The 16472-nt window shown below is 40.2% G+C and overlaps 1 protein-coding gene across 3 annotated transcripts in view; it reads left to right on the top strand.

The window, feature by feature from the left end:
- Positions 1–16472, top strand: part of LOC110978371 (uncharacterized) — a 28438-nt gene that overhangs the window by 5791 nt on the left and 6175 nt on the right. For 2 of the 3 annotated variants that reach the window (XM_087143463.1, XM_087143462.1), the window contains exons 4-35: positions 131–229; positions 372–448; positions 674–797; positions 995–1152; positions 1399–1558; positions 1742–1804; positions 1939–2034; positions 2693–2734; positions 3017–3136; positions 3536–3628; positions 4025–4117; positions 5037–5153; positions 5429–5503; positions 5925–6020; positions 6465–6506; positions 7190–7264; positions 7440–7577; positions 7715–7798; positions 8370–8573; positions 8798–8893; positions 9058–9153; positions 9332–9427; positions 9921–10074; positions 10439–10538; positions 10948–11008; positions 11401–11508; positions 11640–11711; positions 12069–12330; positions 12640–15003; positions 15201–15264; positions 15441–15575; positions 15772–16406. In XM_087143463.1, coding sequence (XP_086999589.1) covers positions 131–229; positions 372–448; positions 674–797; positions 995–1152; positions 1399–1558; positions 1742–1804; positions 1939–2034; positions 2693–2734; positions 3017–3136; positions 3536–3628; positions 4025–4117; positions 5037–5153; positions 5429–5503; positions 5925–6020; positions 6465–6506; positions 7190–7264; positions 7440–7577; positions 7715–7798; positions 8370–8573; positions 8798–8893; positions 9058–9153; positions 9332–9427; positions 9921–10074; positions 10439–10538; positions 10948–11008; positions 11401–11508; positions 11640–11711; positions 12069–12330; positions 12640–15003; positions 15201–15264; positions 15441–15575; positions 15772–16406 — 6199 coding nt within the window. The remainder of the gene's footprint in view (positions 1–130; positions 230–371; positions 449–673; positions 798–994; positions 1153–1398; positions 1559–1741; positions 1805–1938; positions 2035–2692; positions 2735–3016; positions 3137–3535; positions 3629–4024; positions 4118–5036; positions 5154–5428; positions 5504–5924; positions 6021–6464; positions 6507–7189; positions 7265–7439; positions 7578–7714; positions 7799–8369; positions 8574–8797; positions 8894–9057; positions 9154–9331; positions 9428–9920; positions 10075–10438; positions 10539–10947; positions 11009–11400; positions 11509–11639; positions 11712–12068; positions 12331–12639; positions 15004–15200; positions 15265–15440; positions 15576–15771; positions 16407–16472) is intronic. The other variant, XM_087143464.1, reaches the window with a different exon arrangement.

Below are 16472 nucleotides of genomic sequence, written 5' to 3'. Positions count from 1 at the left end.
ACTTTTGAATCTTTGGCATAGATCCAGCCAGATCTGGCTAGATTTTCGTACATGAAAATCCTTCATTGAAATAAAAGCATTTTTATATATATCCCCGGAATCTTGATTTATTTTTTGTTTGTTTCAATAGCAAATCTCAGAGCTGAAGAAGGAAAATTTCAGTTTGAAGTTAAGAATCTACTTTATGGAAGAGAGAATTGAGCAGAATTTTGATGATGACACTAAGACGGTGAGCCAGCATAAACTTATATTTCTCCTTTTTGTGCATTTCTAAATTGCCTCATTTTTCTCAGGAAATCAAATAAATTGAATTTTCAGAAGCACAACTTCAAAAGACACTTTTGACATTGTGTACATTGCTTTTTTTTTAGAACATTGAGCTTAAAGTAGAGATCGAAAGTTTGAAGAAAGACCTGATGGAGAAACAGCAGCTTCTCATCAAAGCATCGTAAGTGTTAAATTTGTTTTGGGTTCAAGTTGTCAACAAGAATCATCTTTATAGGAGTAAATATTGGGAGCTACAGGTAAAAACCTGTTCAACCTGTTAATTGGTGTTGACATCACTTGAGATATCAGATACAAAACATCACTGAAATGGTTCTTTTTAAAATCTGTAAAAATTGATATAAATTCTGCTGTGATTGACAGAATTGTTTCTACCTTTTGTGGACAGGAATGCAGTGGAGAGTCTTGCACATGAGAAGGAGGCACTGAACAACAGGCTGAGACAAGAAAACAACCAGGCATTAACTCATCAAAGGGAACGCTTGGAGCTGGCATTAAAACAATCACAACAGGTCAGTAGATACCCTTAGATAGGGATTTTGTAGGCCATATTAATTAAAAAAATGTCCATTGTGAGAATTTTTTTTAACTGGTTTGTTTAGCCGTATTTGTTGGACTATGACATTGTTTACTGGCAGGTTAAAGAATTCTGTCTGATAGTAGGGAAACTTTGATAAATGAGGCATGTTTGGACCTTGATGTGTTGCAGGAGTGTGAGTCCGTGAAGCGAGCCAATGAAATCCTTCAGAAGCGTCTGGCAGAGACCAAGCAGCAGCCAAGTCAAGAAGATAAAGGCCAAGATGATAGTGCAATGCAGGCCACACATCAGCAGGCCACTCATCAGCAGGCCATGGAGGGGAAGGAGAGGTACACTCACTAATTATAACTGGTAGTTAATGGTATTACATTTGGGCCCTGTATGCCTGAGTAGTGACGGCAGTGTGATATCTAACTCATTCATTGCAGTCTGATATTAACGTGTTGTCGGCTGCCCACTTTGAAACTGATACAGCTTCTGAAACCACAGTAATTTACAATTGCTCATGTCAGAAGTCAGAAGACTTCCCATTTGATGTCATAGATTTTTAAGTGTGTTCATATTTGATGCCCTAGGCAAATTGATGATCTGAATGGTGCTCTGAAGATGAAAGAAGCGCTGATCACGCAGCTTGAGGCGGAGAAAGAGTATGCAGTTGATGAGAAGATAGAGCCACTACAACAAGAGGTCCAACAGCTGAAGAGGGCACTAGACCATAAGAATAATCAAGTACAGGTTAGGAAAGAATGTGAATAGAATAGTTGGAACAGCTGTTTGCATGTCACATGAGACCCCAGTGTGGGAAGAATGAAACTTGTAAAAGTGGTGGGGACACATCAATCAGTTGACAGCATACATTTGTAATTTTGGGGGGTTTTATGACAGTGTAAGTGTTTTTATGATTCCGTCATGCTGCAGGCCGTCAAAGAAGAGTTGGATAAAGAAAAAGTGGAAGGAAGAAACAGGGATAGACAGTATGAGGTGAGGAGACTGTTTGCTTTCAAGATGGAAGCTTCCTACATGCACCTGTTTTTAGATGGGGAACTGCATGCCAATGTTCCAAACCTGGAGAGAGTTTGTGTAGTGTCGTAAGTAGTTTTTGTGTGTGTTTGCAGGAAGCATTCAAGGAACAGGAACGGCGACTGAAGGACCTTGAAACTTCCTCAGAAAATATGCAACAAGAGCTCAAGAACAAAGACAAAGAGATCAAGGTAGGGTGTCAAAGGATCTCCTTGAAATTATCATCAGGGAAGTTTTATTTCTGTTTTTTAAAATTGTTAAGTACATGTAATTGACCCTGTATCACATGTAGTTCTTATGTGTTTTTAGTTTAATTTCAGCTTGTGTTACGTGCCAAGTTAATGGGCCAAACTCTCACATTTTATTATTATTATTATTATTATTTTGACCATCACAAGAACAAACAAAGCATAATTGAACCAAAAGTATATAAAAAACAACAAAAGCACACAAGTAAATATAAGCAGTAGCAGGGACCAGGGACGAAAATCCAAATACATAACAAGACAAATAACAGATATGTGGGTCAGGGACTGCAACAGTAAAATAAACTTCTATTACCCTCAGGTATGCAGCCCCACACATAACATTAACAAGACAAATTATACAGAACAAAGAAAACAACAGTTCCCAGACAGGTGATCAAAATGACAGCCAGAAAAAAAAGAATGGGTTGAATTATGTGTCCTATAAGAAAGCCTGCTTGAGGGCCCTGAGGATTCGTGGAAGGGAGTCAGAAACAGCTGAGTCTTTACTATTTATGTGGATGAATACTTTATTTGTTAGGATTGTACTGTTCATAAATTGTTGGGCTGGTGTGTTTCAAGGGTCACTATTTGTTTGTTGCAGGATTTGCATAATACTCTCAAGAAAGCTGAGAAAGAAAAAAGGGTAAAAATTTCAGTTTTTAAAAAGTATAATTTTTACAGAATTTTAAACGTTCCAGGTCTGTCTGTGCTACTGTTTTGTAGCTTGAACAAATTTAAAAATATTTAGTGTGAAAATGGCTGAAAGTCAAATCAGTAAATTTTCTAGCAAAACCGTAACAATAAAATAAAGGAAGTATTGAATAAATGGATTAGAATCTCAGAGGACTAGGCCTTGTCTGCCCAGAAATGGGAATAATTCATCATGTGGTGTATATACTATTGCTGCCATTTGTTTTTCCTCCAGGACTTGGAACAAGATTTTGATGAGAAGAACAAGGAAGTGAAAACCTTAGAGAGTAACACAGTAAAGCGTGACAAAGCAATCCAGGGTCTTGCTGAAACTATCAGAGCAAAAGATAAAGAGGTTTGTTTCATGATCACCATTGTATGTCTTAACATTGGTTTATTTTGTCAGGACTGAACTTAAATTCGGCCACTGTCCTTTCTTTTATTGAAATGGTAGTTATTTCTGTGGGGTAGGCCTGTTCCATGAAATTTGTATTGAAGTTTTTGTTTCAGCACTAACCTTATAAAGTTGGATCTGGAAATATCGGATGTCTGTTTTTTAATACCAGAAATTAAGATTTCCTTTACTCTACACTTTTCAGTCTGAGGAAGCCCTTCCCCTTGAAAAAGGGCTGCTGGTAGCTTAATGGATTCTTTTACAGCAGTTTGGAAATCCAGAATAAGTCAGTGCAAAAGTGACAAACTTGTCACATGTTACTGTAACGTTTTTACATGTAGTTTGTGCTGTGTATTGTAGATTCGTTTACTGTGTGATCAAGCTGACGAACGCGAGAATGCCCTCACTCAGGCACGCGAGGCCATGCACAAAGCACAAAGGAACAAATATGAGGTGGGTAGATTCAGGCAAACTACTAGTAAAAAAGAAATCAACTTGTGAAATTTGAGCATCGCTGAATTGCCCCATGCTAGATCTTTCTGGGATGTGCAAAACACGGTCTTCTAGAATGACACAAAATGAATATGTTATCCTTTTTCAAATGATGTTACCACTGATACTTTTTGGCATCTTCATTGAAAAGTCTTTGAATTTTCTTTTCATCAAAGAGCACTTGATTTACTGTCCTTTCACAAACGAACAATGTGCTCTTTTTATTATATTGTATATTTTGTCATTCAATCTTCTCGTTAGATACTTCACCCGGAATACTTCCTCTGCATGTGATATTTTTGTTTAACAACATCATTGTAGTGGGTGGCTGTGAAAGTTTTTGTTTTACTCTGTTAGGGTATGGAGCAGTACCAGGCTTCCATGGTTGATATGGAAGGGAAGTTGGCTGAACAGAAAGCAAATCTGCATAGCAAGCAATTAGAAAATGAGGTAATGTCATTGTGATCTCCTGGCTAAGCTTTTTTTGGCCAAGACACTGTTCTCTAAACTAGGCATGGTGTAGTATCATGCTGTATTCAGAATGGACAGGGTTATTGCAGTCATTTGTAAAAGTTTAAGACCACCTGGAATTTTATTGGTATTTCTGTCACTGGGCCTGCATTACACTGTCTCACTGAATGATTACTTCACATATTTTACAGTGGTGCATAACATCAGTGTAGTGCTATATGCCCATTTGAATGAAAATTTTGCAAAAGCAGGTCTTGTATGACATTTTGTCTGCAAGGCAGCACGGGTAAAAAACCAGTCTAAGTAATCAGAAAATATAGGAGGGCACTAAATATTAGCATTTCAAATCATGGAAATGTAGTCAAATAGCTGTTTAACCAAGACACGAAGGTTACACACTGAAAATAAACATAAGTTGCCATGACTGATTATTTTAAGTTTGGTCTTTCTTCACGTTAATACATTTTGTATGGGTGGTCCTAAACTTTTGCAAATGCCTGTTCTAGCAATGAGGTGACTTTCAACAGTAAGCATTCAGGAGCATACCACAGTGCTTCATCATATCAACTCTGTAATTCAGATCTTGATACATGTACATTATACACTACCAAGTTAGAAATCACTTTTGAAGGATTCAAAAACTTCTGCCTGCTAAAACCTAGTCATAGGGACAAGTTCTGAAAGCAGATACCGGTAGTGATTGATTGTTACCCCTGTTACAAACATTAATTTAAATGAAAATATGCCACTACCTAGGCTTGAATTTGCATCATTTGTTAGAGTTGCCCACGTCCTCAATGAGTTACACCCTTGTTGTATCTTGAGTTTTGACATTAGTTTCACACCCATAAGTGCGTATTGTCTCTATCAAAGTTATGTTATTTGGGTTTTTTCGTAGCGACTGCAAAAATCGCTTGCAAGGAAGCAACAGGAGCTAGAAAGACTGAGGCATGATGGGAATGAAGCAGAGCAACATTTGAATGACCTGTTGGAGCAACGAGAACTGACCGTCAGGGTATGTATATTGCGTGAATGCAACTTTTCCTCGGAGCAGCTGACTTCCTCCTTTTTTCACTTTACACTCATGACATTTGAAACTGACAACGCTTTACAAAGTCTGTAAAGATTGAAATTTCCTCTTTTTTGGTCAAATTCCAAGTTGCATGCCTGACATTGAGATGGCACTTCACTCGCTAAGAATTTCCAAAGGCAACAGGAATCACTCTATTGAAATTTACGAAGCAGATATATTACTGGCCTTTGATCCCTTGACCTTTGACCTTCTGTCAGGAGTTGAAAGGTCAGCTGCAGGATGCTAAGCTGAACACTGATGAAAAAGTAGATGCCATAGAGCAGCATTACCAGGTGAGTCTGTCTGATCAAATAGACCGGCATTTTTTCTAATTAGGAGGCAGTCATTTAGACCTTTTAGCGACCTTTCGGGAGTTTGTCTGGTCTGATATTTTTGTCCATTCACTCAATACTCAACTCAACATGGATTGTTATTCTTTGTCAGTTTTCTTTTCATTGTTTGGCTGTGAGTTAGCATGATATCTAAACCTTGATAAAAAGCACCGAGACACTCGAGAAATCCATATATTGTTAGTGTCGAATACAATCAGCTAATATTTCTAATTAACCAATTTCTAGATTAAAATCAAATCAGGCAGAATCTTTGCAGAAGTACACGGAAGTAATATTTGTGTGAGAATCATTTATAGTGGCTGAATAAATCTGAAGAGCTAATTGTGAATTTGTGATTGATGTGACTGTGACTGGCTGGCAGGGATTGTTAGAAGATGCCCAACAACAGCTTCAGAATAAAGACAAGATCATCCAACGATTGACCAAAGGAATCCAGGACAAAGATAGACTGGTCAAGGTTGGTACCATCTCAGACATAGAACTCTTGGTTTTAACTCCTGAATGGTTATAATCATCCTTAATGTCTTAAACCTTACTTCTTCCTGCTCTTATGCACTGAGAATGTAACATTCCCCATGACGCTATCACCAGTAATGTCTGGAACCTGTCTTTTTTATTTTACTCTTTGCAATGCTTTTCCCAAGCTTTTCCCCCCCCCCCCGTATGCCAATCCCAATTAAAAAATTTCACCACATCTTGTAGTACTTGCTTGCTAATGAATAGCTCTTGAAGACTTTTGATATGTATTTCAAAGCCATTGCATTATACTGTTGAGTTTGAATGGCTTTTTCTGTACAGTCAAATGTTGCTCAACATTTTTATAACATCTATGACTGACTTTGATTTGTCTAACACTGCATGTTTGCATTATGCTAACCAAATGATATCTGCATATTGACAGGAATATATGGAACTATCCCGAGATGCTAACAAACCAACTCATGTAAGTGTGTCATGTGACCAGTGTCATGTGATCAGAGTTAGCCCTAATCTAAGATTTCCAGAAAATGTTCAAACATCCAATTGCCTCTCTTAGATGCAGTGCGATGACCTATCTTGCTATTAAAAAGAAGCATATCGTATACATTACTTTCCATTGTCTTTAGTAGTCATCCACCACATCCCTTCCTACTCCACCCTACCCCCCCCTTGCTTTCCATTTTGTGGCTTTAAAACCCAAGAAACTTTAGGACAGAGCACTCAAGCATGGGGCCCAGTCATGGATGATTATAAGTTAGGAGTAGCACTGTAGAGTTTGAATTGTTCTGGTTTGTTTGTGCTGCATGTTCTTTATTCTTGCATATGCGAGTCTGGTACCACAGGACACTAAAAACATTTGAATAAATGTGTTTTCAGAATTTGTTTCCCTTTTGTATCACAGAGTACAGTTTGTTAATGCAATGAACAGATTTCTTATTGGATAAAAGCAAACATTTTTAAAAGTTGATACAACTCCTGTTTTTGTATGTGTAAATAGCCTTTCTGTTTGAAAGTGAAATGTTCTGGTGTTGTCATACAGTCTGTGTACAGTGCATATTTAACTGAATAGTTTATGATTTTTAAGTTTCTAAAACCTTGCTGCTTTTCGTGTAAATTGAATATTTGATACAATATTCTTTTATTTAGGATGACAATGGTGGAAACAGCGCTTTGATTCAGACATTGCGGGAGCGACTGAAACAACGAGATAAAGCTGTGGAGGTAATTTGAATGAATTCTCATTGAAGTTTGTATTATATTTGTATTTGAATTTTGAATTTTTCACTGTCCAGAAATGTCAGTGTTTCATTTATTTCTCTTTTTTAATGTCCAAAATAGCACCATTTCGAAAAGAATCTTTCCGACCTTCATCCTTTGACCTTTAACCTTGCTGCAGGAAGCACTGGAAGAGAAGTTACAAGCTGTAGAAGCTAAGGAGGGTGAGATACGTCAGCTGAGGGCATCACTACGAGACAGAGATAGGGAATTGGAGAGAGCAAATAATGACAGCTTAGCCAACCAAGATAAAATCAATGTAAGATCTTCAGTAGAGACATAATATGATTGTCATAAATGGGTCATACCTTGGTCAATTAACAGGTTCTCATCTTTCTAATGATTGTACTGTACTGTGTTTTCTTAGAGTTGCTTTCTTTGTCCATCTGATTGCAGCAACTGCAGAGCAATTTGAAAGAGAAAGAAGCAAAGGCTAGACAACTAGAAGAAGCTGTGGATGCACAGAAGCAAGCTACCAGGGTGAGGAAACAGAGACTAGGGGCAAGTCCGGGCACAAACTATAGTTTGACCAGCAGTCAGAACCTTTTTAACAATGCACATGCACAGTTTAGTAACACTCAAGCGACCTTAGTCAGCCTATTTTTAAAATGTCATGGTTACTCATATTTCACCATTTGCTGCAAATGTCGCAGCGTATACATGGGCATTGAAATCTCGTACCATTATTTTCATGTGAATGGTTCCCTCTGTAATGATAAATGAAATCAGTTATTGATAACCAGCGTTGCGACCATGCCCTTGGGCCTAGTTCCAAATGGTTGATGAAACTATCCATCGTTCGGGCAGTGCTAGTCAAACTATAGTTAACTGTAGTCGTCATTCAAACTTGCCCTAGTCAGATAGGACGGAATGTGAGTCAGAATGCTCAGATGAAGAAGCATTACTTCTCACATATTGGCTTCAGTTTTCTCTTGCATTTTGGACCGTTCCTCTGGGAAAGCAACAGACAAGTTTCCTAAACAGATTTTCATTAAAATGGTGGAGATTTGAATGATGACTTGACATCTGGACATTATCTACTTCTTGCTAGGATTCTGAAGATAACCAACGCCGTGCCAATTCTGAGAGGGACAGCATCATCAAGAAACTGAGACAGTCTCTGGATGCCAAAGAGACTATGCTGAATGAGATGCAGGTTGCTAAGCAACACAAAGATGGAGAGGCTGCTAAGGAGAGAGATGATGTCATGGAACAACTTAAGATGAGACTCCGAGACAAGGATAAAATGTTAGAGGTGTGTTGGTAGAATAACTAGTCAGTTTTTACTAATTGAAGTTTCAACTTTTCAAACACATTCACATTTGTAACTGTTGGACAACAAGTTTTTCCAGGTAGACATATTTGTTGTCTTTGAGAAGAGCAATTTTATTTTACTCTCACATCTGCAAAAACAAGGATTTGTATTTTGTGTGTCCCAGGATTTCTGAATTGAACTGTCTGTCTATTTGGGGTGTGTAGGAGGTCCTAGCAGAGAGGTCACAGGTGGCTTCAGCCAATGAGAGAGCAGCTCAGGATCTGCTGGATACCATCAAGGATAAGGACAACCAAATCAAGGTAGAAAACAAATAGACAGTACCCTCCTGAAGGATGGTAAGAATTTTCGGGAAGATTTAGGAAGGTTCAGCTTAGTTTCTAGATTAACCTTGGTACTGCTGAGTTTTGGGGTTTAGATTTATCTTGTACACATTTCAAGTCATTAATTTTTTAATTGTAATTAGGAACTTCATGACAGGCAGAACCGTCTAACTGCCAACAAGAACAACGTCATCAAGGAACTGCAGAAAGAACTGAATGATAAGGAATACACTGTACAGGTCAGTATCTGACATTTTTATGTGAGTCTATTCATATGAGATTTACATGCACTTCTTCAAACTGTCTAGAATAACGAATGTACAACTTCTAGCTTGAATACTCACTTAAAAAGACTGATATCGATGGACTGTTCTCTATGTTGAATGTAGCATTTGTCCTCATGTTTTTTCTCTTTAGGCAGCAGAAGAGACTTTGTGTCGAGCTGAACAAGAGCAAGCCGTGTTACTCAATAAGATGAGGGCAGCCATGGCGGATAAAGACAAAACTATCCAGGTACACATTGTAACATTTTACTCACAGTAAGGCCACATCACACTTTCAGTTAGTAATCCACTTGGTTTCTTTGGCAAGACTGCCACCACTGGAAACTGGCTGAATACACCAGAGGTTCCTAACTAGGAACATTGTTGTATTTGTTTTCAAGCTGGCATAGTTGGAACATACTAGCAATAAGGAACATGCTAGAACTTGACTTTTTTATCCATAAAACATGTCATGTTCCAAAGAGAGCATTTAGATTGCAATATGTAGTAAGCTTTGTCTGAATGTTGTGCCTGTGACTGGCAGTAAGGCATGTGGCTGTGGAAGTTGTTTGTTAGAGGCTACGGCTACATAATTCCCATTTCCATGTGTGTTGCCTCTATCCATAGCCATTTGATTTATACAAAGTCTGACTAGGCTTCAAGGAATAGACAGCGCAAACACCTGCTTATGGGATCACTGTCTGTACTGCAGGCAACATCTAAGGGTAATCCTTTGTTCTCAGAAACTGATTGAGAGTGGTCGTGAGAAGGATCGTTTGTTCCATGAGGTTCAGCAGTCGTCTGCCAGACAGAGTCCTAGCCCAACCATGGTGGCTGAACTAGCAGCTCTCAGAGATAAGAATAACGAGCTCAAGAAAACACTCCGAGAAAAAGAAGGTACAACAACGTCTGATATCGCCCAGCTGTATCAACCTTTGACTTTCTTATCTGTATCTGTGAGGTTTGGTACATATCTGCGGATTCTGCACTCAAAAGATTTTGAAGAACATGTGTGAAGTGTTATGCCACTTAGATCTGTGGCTTAATTCAGTTTGTTATCATGTACATTCTTGTTTTATCCACTTGATTTTCCAAGGAAAAGAATAAAGAAATCCTCCGGATTTTTGCTGAGTTATATTGACCATCTTGACAATCGTGAAGCAGCTTAATATTCTTAGAATTATTGGCACTCTTAAAATAGTTGTTAAACATATAATTTTGAGGATTCAATGACATTCTTTATTCTTCCCTCTTTTGGTAGTTGCATTGCATGAATTACAGACTGATCAACCTGATGGTGGATTTGTGGACTCACTCAGGTCAGAACTGGACAAGAAGAACAAACTCCTGGCTAAGGCAAAGTAAGAACCCATGTATGAACTGTACAGAGAGATTGGCATCAGATCAACTGGCTGTGGCTTGGAGTTGTGTATGTGTCTATGGGAAATGGTTGCAGCGGCTAGCCAGTGGCTTTCACAAGCTCTAGTGTTATTATCACCCTCAGCCGTAACTTTTGAGCACAGCTTCACAAGCGCCATGGAAGGGAACATCAGGTTGGAACCCTGGCTGCCAGAGAATTGTGTCTTAGTCTCGGAATGACATGCTGTGACATACACAAGCCGCTAATCAGTTTCCACATCAACCATATCTGCTCATTTTTCAAAATAGCCACACCATAGGGAAAACTGCCCTAACCATCTTATAGCATAAGAAGTAGTGACTTTGGCAGGTGTGGATAGGTTGATCTGAATTCTGTTGATTTCATTTCAGAGACACCATTGATGCTCTGCAGAGGGATCAAGAAGCAGGGAAACAAATCAAACAAGATATGGTACGCATTATGCTATGTCTGAATTATTTGGCTGCGGCTTGGAAATTATACATGACTCTATGTGGAGTGGCTACAGCCATTACCATAGACTCGTGCATAGTTTCAAGCTGAAGCCAAGTTATTCAGACATAGCCTTTAACTGGTTCCTAAGCAGGTAACAATCTGATTCAAAATGATATATAGATATGTAATTTTGTCATTCCAAAGGCTTTTGAAATCTGCGGGCTTTTAGGTTTAATAGTCCAATGCCTTGTAAAGCTACCATGAAATAAATATGGTGTAGGTATTTCTCTTGTTAGAATCGAAGAATAGCGAACGCAGGTCATTACAACATGAGAATTGCAGTTGGCTGATTGAGTGCAACAATCGACTTCTGTGATTTTTGTTCTCAGAGCAAGCTGCGTCGTCAGATTATTGAGCTGGAGAGTGAATTACAGGCCAAGCAAGATCACATTGATGCATTGATACACGCAGGCAAAGTCAAGGACAACATAATAAAGGTAATGTAGAATCGCCACACTGTACCAGCTTCTAATAATTTAGCTGAAATTCGCTGTTTTCCCCCAACTTTATGAAAAAGCCCTCCAACTGAAATGGCTGAAAAGGAGAGTAACTTTATTTTTTATTTTAGGAAATTCGTTTGGAGCAAGCCAGTGTTCCTGTCAGAACTGCAGCCATGGGTGGTGAAAACAGTGACAATCAAGTGAGTTGTCTTCAAAGCTATTAATTATTACCTACCACCATAAAGAGGCCGGAGCAGATTATCTTGATTTTGAAATTTTACTTTCAAAAAGTTGTGTTTGAGTGCTAGAACTAACCTAGGGAACAGTTTTGGCATGGCAAAATTTGGCAGTTGTATGCCACAGTGTAACCCTTAATAACTTAGTTCGCTTTATTATTAACTTAGGCTTATTTGAGGATCGGCAGTCACAAGTCGCATTGTCAGTTTTAACAATAAACGCATATGTTGCCTTGTCTGACAATGATTTGGGTACCATGTTCCAAATATAATTGTATCCACCTTTGACCACAGCCAGTGCAATTCCTTTTTACTTATCAGCTTCAGCAGATCCTGCAGGATCAGATGCGTGAGCTGGGCAGACTAAGTGATGCCCTTCGTGCCGAGAGGCAACTCTACGTCAACATCACTCAGAGTGGTAGCGGGGATCGAGAGGAAAGTCCTAGACATCGCTCAGCTGATAGTCTGACTATTGAGTTAGCCGCTGTGCAGGCTCTACGGAGACAACTTGAAGATGGGATCAAGAGAAATGATGCAATGAGGGAACAGTTGGAGAAGCAAATGAAACAAGCTGACCAGAGAGGTAAGAGTAACATGATAAAAGAAGGCAGCATCGTGGCTCAGTTCCACTCAGTCATTATCTTTCCCTGAATCCTCTCTGTCATTGCCTTCTAAATTTTGTTGTCTTGTAGTTCTTGGCTACTAAAGATTTTTAAAATGAAAACTGCACAACTGATTTGACTGTTTAAAATTTCCAGAGGAGCTTACTTTACTCAATATAATGCCATTCTCTAGAGAAAACAAGCCCAATTGTAATCTTTTTCAGTTTTCGAATCTGAAGGTCTGGAGTTTGATTTGATGAACATAGAGGTTATCTTTTTTTGTCTTGCAGATATGTCTCCTAGTACTGCAGCTCAGCATTCAAAAGAGATGCAGACACTTCGTCATCAGTTAGAAGACAGTAGCCGATGGAATGCATCCTTACAGTCACGTTTAGATGAGATGAGACAGAGGGTTGGAGGGGTTGGTCGGGACTTGGAGCCTGATCAGGCCTCAGCTAATGATGATCAGACGTCTTCCTTGTCACAGACAAGCGATTCAGGACATTCCTCCAGACAGACAGTCCCTGAGCTTCAGCGGGAGGTTGCAAGGTTGAAGACGCAGCTTCAAGGAGCTGAGGAGCGAAGAAGGTCTCTTGAGGATGCCCTGGATCAGCAGGATGTTGAGAGCCTCCGAAGCATCCCTGGTCAAGAGGAGGACTCACCGACGGTAGCTCAAACTAATGCCTACCAGAAACGAATCCAGGAGTTGGAGAGGAAACTAGCCGAGAGTGAGCAGCTCAAGCAAGCAGCTAAGCAGCAATTGGAAGCATCGTTACTGAATCAATCCAGAGGAGATGAAGAGGAAGGGCCAGTGATTGCCATCTTGAAGCAGCAACTGGACCAAGCCAAGACCCTCCTTAGAGAGAAGGACCAGCAACTCCAGCAGAAGGAGCAACAGAATCAAACTCTGAGACATCATCTTGGTATTGGACCTGACTCTCCTATCCATCCAGGCCGGAGCATGCTGGCTACGCTGCATCAAGAGAACTCCAGGCTGCAACAGGAAGGGCAGGACCTGATAGAGAAGAATCAAACATTAGCTCGTCAGCTACAGTCATTGCAAGCACATTTCAACAAACTCCAACAAGTCAATTCTGCACTACAGCAACAGTTAGAAAATACCCCAGATGTTAGGTCTACGCAGGAAGACCATTTGGTTCCTGTCCTCAAAAACCAGCTTGATCAAGCAAAGGCTCTGATTCAAGAGAAGGATCGGCAGAACCAAATCCTAAGAGAGATTCTGAGAATCAGTCCTGACACGCCTGTCGAGGAAGGCAAAGATTTCATTGAGAAGTTGCAAAAACGGAACCAGCACTTGAAGTCCAAGTTGAACCAGGCCCTGCAAGGAATTGAAGATATGAAAGCCGAACTGGATTCAGTTAACAAGGAGCTTGAGCATTTGAAGCAAGCCACACCTAGGAGTATCAATCCAGAGATTGGCAGACTCCAGAAGCAGCTGAGAAATGCACAGAATCTGAACGAACTCTTGAAGAAGCATATTGACTTGAATAGTTCTCAGGATGCAGATCAGCCCCGCTTCAATCCAGAGCTGATAGTAGACATGGCAAAGGAGATTGAACGTCTCCAGGATCAGCTCAGTGAAGCCCAAGACAAGCTTCGAGTTGTTGGACCTCAGACAGGACAGACACAAGTAGACGGCAGGAGGAGTCCATTAAAGGTTTCTTCAGGTGATGTCAGTGCTCTCACAGCCTTGCGACAGGAGCTTCACCGGTCACAGGCAGAACTTGATGACCTGAAACGTAAATACCGAACACTTCAAGTTAAACTCCAGGCTACTGAGGGAACAGTACATCACCAAGCTGCCCGCATTAACCGTTATCGTAGAGAGATGCATAACGCTGGTTTGGCTCCCCCGTCAACTCCAAAGAGAGTTCACAGCGACTCAAATTTATTACACAGCAGTACTTCCTTGGGTGGTCCACGTGGATTGTCAGGTATTACCCTTGGAATGTTTGAAGAAGGTGACAGCTCTGCATCCAGTCCCTGTCCATCAGAGAGAGGTCTGGATGAGGAGTCATTTAGTGAATTCGGAAATACTAACAATGTGGAGGACCTGAAAGAGCAAATAACGTTGCTGAAAAACCAAGTTGACCGATACAAGCGCATCATCAGACACCTCCAGAGACGTCTTCGGAGTGAGGAGCGGTCGCGGAGTCCCAACAGAGCTCCAAGTCCCATGAGTGAAAGCAGCTCAAGTGGATGGTTTGAACTTACAGCCAATCAAGATGCCTTTGAGCGGCTCAAGCAGGAGGTTGAAAACTTGCAGGCACAGCTTCAGGAAACAAATGATGTTAATGCAACCCTCAAGACGATGAACAGTCAGCTGCAAGAACAGCTCCAGGTTGTTGATGCTGCTGCAGCCTCCAGGGGGCGCTGCATCAGCGATGAAATGCTGAAAGCTCAAGGAGAGGAGACAGAGCTGCTTAAAAAGCAGTTGCATGAATCTCAAGGAGTGTGTGAGATGCTGAAGTCCATGCTGAATGAGGCCATGACAGCAATGGAGGAAGTGATGGAGAAACATGGAAAAGATTCTGAGAAGGGAAGTAACATCTCACCGAGCAAGATCAGCCATGTGCAGTATAAGATGCAGAAGAGCATAGACCTGGCAGAGAAACTTAATCAAGTTCTAGAAGGTCAGTTTATATGGTTTTATTGTTTAAAAGGTGTGATTGGGAAAGTTAAGGCACATTGGGATACAAGTATTGCAAATCAGAAACATTTATTTCAAAGAAAAAATACAGTAGAAAAATGAGGGGAAAGATATTTGGTTATGTCACTGAAACTCAAATATTTACCAGATGCTTTGTCCCGTGTTTGTCATTAATTTCAGAGCCTGTACACCCTGCAAAAACTAAATTTGTCGATGTTAGTACCAGACCACTTTACTCTGACAGGTAATTTCCCAATTTTTATTTTGTTCCATCCAAATGAGATGATAGCATGGTTTTGCTCAAATTAAATGATTTTTTATGTGTTAAAAAAATAATGGGGAATAAAATCCCAAAGTTGAGACAAACAATGCCACATTTTCCTGTCTCTGTTAGGTTTTTTTTTTTTTTTTGTTAAACAGCCTTGAAGCTAAAGACAAAGAGATCACGCGATTGAAGAAGGAACTGAAGGACCGGAAGCAGTTGAACCACAAACTAAGAGATTTAGTGACAGACAACCAAAGAGTTGCAGAGGAGACGAGACAAGACCTGCACAGGTAGCAATTCCATTCATTCATCATTATTGTTAGATAAGACTTTTTCTTCAGCTAACTTCAGTCATGAAGCATATCTGATTCAATGGTAAATTGGCATATATGCCATTAAAATTTGAACTTCCTGAGAATGGCAAAATACATTATCAGCATGACTTGATTTTACAGAAATATTGTTGAGGTCTTTTTGTTTTGTCAGGTTGTCCAAAGAGGTTGAAGAGAAAAATGAAAAAATCTCTGACCTTCACAGTCAGCTGCGAGAATCCATGAGGGCCTCTGCTAGAAGGGCTCCCTCTAGTGATGCACAGCATTCCACAGAGACATTAGACCCAAGATGCAGTGGACCTAGACAGGGATTGTTTGAGTTTGATGATGGTGATGTTGACTTCCCTGATTTCGGACAGCTGAGTGGTCCAAGGGAACATGAGACACGGGGATCAGCAGCAGGCCAATCAGAACCTTTCACATCCACTCAGAGAACCCCTGCAATATCCAAGACCAAAACGGTGTCGACTCAAACTATGCCTTATCAACCAGTCACCTATCAGGATACAACATCAGAGCTAACACAAATGCGATCAAAATTGCTAGATGTTAACAGACTCAACTCAGCTCTGCGAGCTGAGCTGGAAATTTACAAGTCAGCCATTGGGGATGGAGAGATTGTGAAAAGTACCGGACAAGGAGATGGTAAGCAGGATCCTAATGATGTCTTGAAGGAACATCTTGAGGAGCTGAGACAGCTCAGGAAGAAACTAGAAGAATCCATTAGGGTGAATGATCGACTGAGAGAGCAGTTAGAAGCCAAGTTGGCTGGCATGGGACAGCAACAAGGTAGGTCACTCCTCTCACTCAAGCAAAGAATTCATCAAATCAGTTCTTCAACTTGATGCACTGGTT

The sequence above is a fragment of the Acanthaster planci genome, linkage group LG11 (assembly GCF_054643075.1).
Source record: "Acanthaster planci isolate LZ-2023a linkage group LG11, COTS_SCS, whole genome shotgun sequence".
NCBI lineage: Eukaryota > Metazoa > Echinodermata > Asteroidea > Valvatida > Acanthasteridae > Acanthaster > Acanthaster planci.
This window is presented reverse-complemented; position numbering and strand designations above follow the sequence as displayed.